Source organism: Leptodactylus fuscus, chromosome 5, assembly GCF_031893055.1.
Source record: "Leptodactylus fuscus isolate aLepFus1 chromosome 5, aLepFus1.hap2, whole genome shotgun sequence".
NCBI lineage: Eukaryota > Metazoa > Chordata > Amphibia > Anura > Leptodactylidae > Leptodactylus > Leptodactylus fuscus.
In genome coordinates, this window is record NC_134269.1 from 14,117,476 (window position 1) to 14,125,413 (window position 7,938).

At 43.6% G+C, this 7,938-nt stretch overlaps 1 protein-coding gene across 1 annotated transcript; it reads left to right on the top strand.

Moving 5' to 3' along the window:
• The first annotated feature begins 965 nt into the window (after window positions 1-965).
• On the top strand, window positions 966-7,591 carry LOC142204428 (galactose-3-O-sulfotransferase 4-like). Its single transcript, XM_075275739.1, has 4 exons — window positions 966-1,072; window positions 1,934-2,228; window positions 2,940-3,707; window positions 7,508-7,591. The coding sequence occupies exons 1-4, from the start codon at window positions 966-968 to the stop codon at window positions 7,589-7,591; spliced, it is 1,254 nt and encodes a 417-aa protein (XP_075131840.1).
• The last annotated feature ends 347 nt before the right edge of the window (window positions 7,592-7,938 follow it).

The following is a 7,938-nucleotide window of genomic DNA, read 5'->3' on the forward strand; positions in this document are numbered from 1 at the left end:
TGAGATAGTATCATTTACCTCTTCCATGCCTCAGACCACCGGGGATGTTATTGCCAACCTTTTCACTGGTCTGGCCCATCAGAGATGCTATCTTTAACCCCTTCTTTACTGTGATAGCCCATTAGGGATAGTATAGTTTTCAATTAATCCTGTTTTAGGCAATTTCATTAAAATGTCTCTACAAAAGCAGCACTTATAAAAGGAAAGCACTTTATTAAAAGTTCCTCGTGACAAAAGGCCTGGGCTATAAAAAGAATGCTTGAGAACAAGTATTGGGGACAAGAAATTGTTGAGTGAGATTGATGTCCTACATAATGGGGGGGGTTTATATAAAATGTCACAACCCGGCGAGCATAGTCCGCATACTGTATGTCACTTCGCAATTAAACTTGTCAATGAGTAACTGGCTCCATCCTCGGTCACCTTAAAAGTAGTGGCCACCCCTCCCCTACGCTCTCGACTCCCAGCCATCAGTCTGAGTGCTGTGTCATCTTATGGTCCCGTCCCACCTCCTCACAGATGGTCATTGACGACCTTTCTCCCTTGTCTTCCAAAATTATTATTAATTAAAAATTAAAATAACATTTACTAAAAATCATATCAGTATTGTATAGATTGCCACAATGTATCAGTGCTTGTTAAATGAATCTAATGGGGCCCCTACTGTAGATCGCCATATGACTACACCTACCTAGAATAGTAACATATTCTATGTGGCAGAGGGACCTTTGTAACCCCTCAGGGTCCAGGGCTTGGTAATGGCCAGTGCACCCCCTATAGTTATACGCCACAAAGTAAGACCGGGTTCACACGGGGTTTTTTGGTCAGGATTTTGAGGCCGTATCCTCCTCAAAATCTCTCATACCCTATGATGCCATACCAAACCTATCTGCTGTGTGTGTACTGAGCTGAGTCCTCACCCTCCAATATCTGATATCATCCTCACTTATGTTTCCTACAGTAGAATGAGATTAAGTCAAGTCTGCAGGATAAAATTTCTGGGTTATGGCCTCATAGTTCTTATGACTATTGGATTTGCTCTTCAGATTCTGGAGATCTACTTCCCGATGAGGTGAGTGAATGATGGATCAGTGCCAGTCCTGTGGCTAATATCAGTGAACTACTTTAATAAGGACCTTTCACCACCTCCACCAAGCCTTTTTGCCTGCATTTTTTCACTGATTTGGACACAGTTGGGCAGGTAAGGGGTGTAACTCAGACCTCTTATACTGATTGCCTTTGATTAGTGCTGTAAGTAACGCCCCCTTGCCTATTCCTGCCTGACACCACCCACTTGACTTTAGAGAGTCTAGTTAGCATATAAGGCACCAAGACTAACAGCACTGACTGCTTTGGAACGGTGGGGGCTAAAGAAAAAAATGCAAACTGTACCAAAATCATTGGAGGGATGATTATTAATTGATGCAAAGAACTGGAATTGGCGAAAGGTCTTCTTTAAGTCGTTGCATAAGATTATATCTCCATGGCCAGTGTCTGGTATTACAGCTTAAAGGCAAAAGTGACACAGGAGGAAGGGGAAGACATAGGAGACATGGAGACATAGGAGATGAGAGACATGGAGATGGGGAGACATAGGAGATGAGAGACATGAAGCTAAGGAAGGCATAGGAGATGGGAGACATGGATATGGGGAGACGTAGGAGACATGGAGATGGGGAGACATAGGAGACGAAAGAAATGAAACTAGGGGAGACATAGGAGATGGGAGACATGGAGACCGGGGAGAAATAGAAGGCGAGAAAGATATAGAACAATATAGAAAGCATGAGACGCATAAAAGGCAGAAGAGACAAAAGAGACGGGAGACATTAGAGGTAGTACTGTACTTGGACAAGTATTATATGTCGCCTTTGCAAACTCTTCTAGTTGATAAGCTATGCCACCATGTAAAGTGGACTTTCTGTATCCTCAGGTCTCCCCGGATTTCTCCACTACTCCTTGGAACTGAGGATCCTTCTCCTTACTACCGGACATGCCAACCTAAACAGCATATCATGTTTCTGAAGACGCACAAGACAGCTGGGAGCACTGTACTGAACCTTCTGCATCGATACGGTGAACACAATGGATTATTTTTCGCTCTGCCTTACAAATATCAATTCAACTATCCAATTTCCTTCCAATCTCATGATGTGAAGGGATACAATCCGTCCTCTAAGCAGCACTACGACATCATGTGCCATCATATGCGCTTCAATTATAAGGAGGTAATAGCTAAGTCTTGTGGTGAACCATCATTCCAGGCAAATGATATTTTTCTCCCTAATTCTAACCTACATTTAGGTGCAGTCTCCTGACATCATAAGCAGTAATCATAAGCATAATGAAATAACCAGGAAAGCAAACAAAAACCAGTAATCCAGGGGAGGTGCAGGAAACAGGGTAGAGGGAGTAATACAGAATACAGAATCTAGAATACTAATGCAATCACAGGCATCAGAATAACGAACAACGGGGAGAGGCAGTGGCTCTGTACAAGTAACCGGACAGCAAGGGGGACTAAGTAGTCAGAAAATTTTTTAATCACTACACAGCATGGAGTCCAAAAATTGAAGCGTTCAATTTTTGGACTCCATGCTGTGTAGTGAATAGGATCGTTTTTAAAATCCGATTTTCGATCATTAAAAAATCCCATTGACTTGTATTAGGATCAGAACTGGGATCGGGTTCGGAAGGAAAATGATCGGAAATGGGATTTTAAAAACGATCCTGAAATCTCAAGATCGGCTCAAGCCTATTCTGGAGTCTTGTCTGCAAAGCATACTGGCCATACATGGGGCAACACAATATATGTCCAGTGCTAAACTATACCTAGAGGGAATACTGTATTATAGGATCTTTCTGTGACATACATGAAAATTTTTTTGCTAACCTCAATTTTTCAGATTTGTATAACATGAAGTCCATTAATTTCACAGGTTCGGAAGGTGATGCCTCCAGACACGTTCTACTTTACCATTATTCGGGACCCAGCCTTAGTGGCCGAGTCATCTTTTTCCTACTATCGTAATTTTTCATCGGCATTCAAGAAGGCCCCGAATCTCACAGCATTTATTTCTCACCCATCACGTTACTATGAACCAGGTGACATGAGCAATAACCATGCCCGTAACTTAATATGGTTTGATCTTGGATTTGACTCTGATGCTCCGTTTACGGAAACCTATGCAAAATCTGGAATCCGAGCCGTGGAGAACATATTTAACTTGGTTCTTCTAGCAGAATACTTTGATGAATCCATGATTCTCCTAAAAGAGGAGTTGTGTTGGGACCTCAACGATGTAGTGACTTTTAAACTGAACAGTCGTGAGACCTCAAAAACACTAGACCGTGAAGACATAAAAAAACTGAGGGAATGGAATAAACTAGACTGGAACCTCTACTCCTACTTTAACCGCACGTTCTGGGATAAGGTAGAACATTTTGGGAGGGCAAGAATGGACTATGAAGTCAAAAAGTTGAAGGAAAAAAGACAAGAATTGGCTAAACTTTGCCTTGAGGGTTCAGGACCAGTAGTGGCAGATCAAATTAAAGAAGAAGCTATTAAACCCTTCCAACTTGGAAAGGAGAAGATCCTAGGTTGGGCAGTTCGGAAAGATCTTCCTCGCGAGGTTCGGACACGTTGTATTCAGATGGTAACTCCAGAGCTTCAGTACAAAGATCTCCTTGATGCTCACCAGTTTCCAGTAGGGGCAAAAAAAATACTGCTCATGTTGAAGATGTTATTGCCTTAATGTGCCTGAATAATATATGAGAACCGTGTCCTCATTGGTAACACCATTAGGCTTGACAAGCACTTTATACCCCTTGCACTTCCGGCATGCCTTCTTGAGATTTGATGTTGGAGGAGATACTAAACGTCTAGCGACGTAGTGCGATCAATAGGACTAGAGAACTGATTCTATAATACTGTCCCGATTAACTAAGCGATACCACTAAAACATTAAGAGTCTGATGGGAAATGTCAATCAACCATGTAAGAATATCTAAAATAGGACAGGGAACCGTAATGACTGCCTGCAAGCGAATGTGAATCTGTAAGGGGATTGCAATAGGAGCAATTCCCGAGTAGCTGCTGGTGAATCCTGGGGGAAGGGGCACAATAGACAGTAAGCCCTAAGCTGAATCCCCCCACTGTCCCTTCCTGCTTGCCGGTTGTATCCTAAGTAATAGGTGGCAACTGGTCGACCTGAACATGCAGAGACGTTACAGAATCTTCTGTAGACTGGATTAGATTGAATTTAGGTAATACACTGCCCGAGACTGCTACATATTAGTAATATACAACTGAGACTAGATAAATAATGGGCCTAGAATTTTTATGCTTCACTTATGGAAATGGTACATCATTACAAAAAAAAGATATGTGGTTCAACTGCCAATGGATTGTAGAGTTGTCCCTATAAATGTAAGTAGTGTAGCGTATATACTTTTCGTCAACGTGACAGGTACCACCCTGTCCCTTAGCTGCCAAAACACTTTTCGTCAATACGCCCCAACATGCCCCCTTCCTTTGTGTTGTGACAGGTCCCCCGCCCTCCTCCAAACTGCCAGCCAACCTAGCACTTCTGTGTGCAAGATATGTAGCTAGAGACACTACAATAAATGGGCACTATGCGTTTCTTTAATAAAAAATTGGGGCTGAGAAATCAATTGCATATAGCAAACAAATTACAGAGGAAGAAAAGATCCGATGAACCTTCCCCCCTTACCAATATTCACTATTCACCTAGGTCCCTCAGTAAAGGTAAACCCGGGCAACGAGGTAGTCATAATACTAATCTCGGGCAATATTCTAATACAGGAAACCAAAGCAACAAATCACACAGATCTAATGAGATCCCTGAATATAAAGAAGAGGGGGAGGGGCGTCTCTAAAAATATACATCAACAAATCTAATTGGTATAGCAGGTAAAGTCTAGAATTTCATTCAGACCATGCAACTGTAAAGTATCCAGCCTATAAATCCACTGTACGTCTTTACTAAGGGTCATGTTGTCCAAGTCTCCTCCTCTGGTAAGGGGTTTAACCCATTCTACCACTCAAAATTTGAGAGCTTAAGTATCTCCTTGATGGCCGGGTAAAATGTCTTGCAATCGGGGTATCAGGTTCAATGATAATATCACACACGTGATCTCTAATTCTGCTTCGCAGGTGTCTCCTCATCTTCCCGACGTAGTTAAGGGGGCACGGACAACTAAAGAGATACCCAACTCCCAAGGTGGTACGATTAGCAAAACCCCTATTCTGATAGACCCTTCCTGTTACTTCCTAACCATGTGGTTTTATTCGGTTCAGGTCTCAAATAGAGATAAGCGAGTAGTACTCGATCGAGTAGGTATTCGATCGAATACTACGGTATTCGAAATACTCGTACTCGATCGAGTACCACTCACTATTCGAATGGAAAAGTTCGATGCAGAACCAGCATTGATTGGCCGAATGCTATACAGTCGGCCAATCAACGCTGGTTCTTCTCCTACCTTTAGAAGTCTTCTCCGTGCAGCTTCTCCGCGGCGTCTTCCGGCTCTGAATTCACTCTGCCAGGCTTGTAGTGCGGGCATGCGCAGTCGGCTCTTCCCAGGCCCGATGCCTGGCAGAGTGAATGAAGAACCGGAAGATGCCGCGGAGAAGCTGCGCGGAGAAGACTGCTCGGAGGATCCAGCCCAACCCTCACTCGTGGACTTAGTAAGTGTAATTTGATTGAATGTTGCCTACCCCTGAAACGAGCATTTTCCCCCCATAGACTATAATAGGGTTCGATATTCGATTCGAGTAGTCGGATATTGAGGGGCTACTCAAACGAATATCGAACCTCAAACATTTTACTGTTCGCTCATCTCTAGTCTCAAATAACTGTGTACAAGATGATCCTTAAGATTTTTACCTTGTCTATAAGTAATCTTTGGCCTAGCCCCCGCTACCTTCCTTAGATCAGGGTCAGCCTGTAATGTCTCCAATGTCGCCTCAAAATAGACAAAACCTCCTGTTGATGTGTTTCATAGGTCCCTATGATCCTAGTCTCAAAATCATCCATCGTCCTCACTTTAGTCACGAATAAGTTATGTCTCTCTGTGTCCCTAGCTCTCCTGTATGCACGTTCAATAGTATTCTTTGGAAACCCCCTATCCAGAAGCCGATGGGAAAGGTCCCTAGATGGAGTCCCAAAATCTTCAAAGATCGAGCAGTTGCGTCTTGCCCTCAAAAACTGCTCTACAGGGAATCTTCTGTATTGACGATCTCTGCAGCAGGCCGCTGTAGCACAGGCTTGTCTGGAAGAAAATACCCCGACAAATATACGGATCATATACGGGTCAGACTTAGCAAGAATTGTAAGTCGTAGATTATTCATTCTCAAACTTTCAGGACGGTTTAGTTAAAAGTTGCACACTATCTCTCTTCCATTGTTAATTTCCACTGTATTAGTATTTAATAATAAATAATAATAATAATAATAATAATAATAAATGGTATTTCTATAGCGCCAACATATTCCGCAGCGCTGTACAATTTGTAGGGTTCAAATACAGAAAGATACATAACAAAGAAAGTCATTTCACACAATGGGACTGAGGGCCCTGCTCGCAAGAGCTTACAATCTATGAGGTAGAGGGGGTGACACAAGAGGTAGCAGGGGCGATATTACTTATACAGAGGTCAGACACTGTTGTAATAGAGGTGACTGTCATTACACAAACATAAGACTTTATGGGCCGTCACCAGTCGTGTCCTGTAACATGTGGATGGAGCTTGGACCTATAAAGTTATCCTGAGATGACATCATATCATGTGGGGTAATGTGGGAGCGGAGACAGAGGAGGGTTAAGGGTTTGCATTAGGAATTGTGATCGGCCTGTCTGATAAGATGCGTCTTTAGTTTGCGTTTGAAACTGTAGAAATTGGGAGTTAATCTGATTGTCCGGGGTAGAGCATTCCAGAGAAGTGGTGCAGCTCAGGAGAAGTCTTGTATACGAGCGGGGGAGGTTCTGATAATAGAGGATGTAAGTGTTAGGTCATTGAGTGAGCAGAGAGCACGGGTTGGGCGGTAGACAGAGATGAGGGAGGAAATGTAGGGAGGTGCGGCATTATGGAGAGCCTTGTGGGGGAGGGGGATAACTTTATATTTTATTCTATAATGAATAGGCAGCCAATGTAGTGACTGGCACAGACCCGAGGCATCGCTGTAGCGTCTAGCCTGATAGATGAGCCTGGCCGCTGCATTCAGAATAGATTGTAGAGGGGAGAGTTTAGTGAGGGGAAGACCGATTAGTAAGGAGTTACAGTAGTCAAGGCGAGAATGAATCAGAGACAATAAGTGTCTTTAGTGTATCTCTGGTGAGGAAAGGGCGTATTCTGGAGATGATTTTGAGGTGGAGGTGACATGAACGTGCGAGTGATTCAATATGAGGGGTGAAGGAAAGGTCTGCGTCACACATGACCCCGAAGCAGCGGGCCTGCTGCCTAGGAGTTATAGTAAGGCCTGAGACTGCAATGGATATATCAGGGACAGATCTGTTAGATGGTGGAAACAGTAGTAGTTCAGTCTTAGAGAGATTTAGTTTCAGATAGAGCGAGGACATGATATTAGAGACAGCAGAGAGACAGTTGCTGGTGTTCTGTATGAGTGCAGGGGTGATGTCACGGGAAGATGTGTATAATTGGGTGTCATCAGCATAAAGATGGTACCTGAAGCCAAAACTGGCAATGGTTTGTCCAATGGGGGCTGTGTAGAGAGAAAAGAGCAGGGGGCCGAGGACCGAGCCCTGAGGAACCCCAACAGCAAGGGAAAGAGGGGAGGAAACAGAGCCCGCGAATGATACGCTGAAAGTGCGGTCTGAGAGATAAGAGGAGAACCAGGAGAGCGCAGTGTCATTGAGGCCGACTGAGCGGAGCATAGTGAGGAGGAGATGATGGTC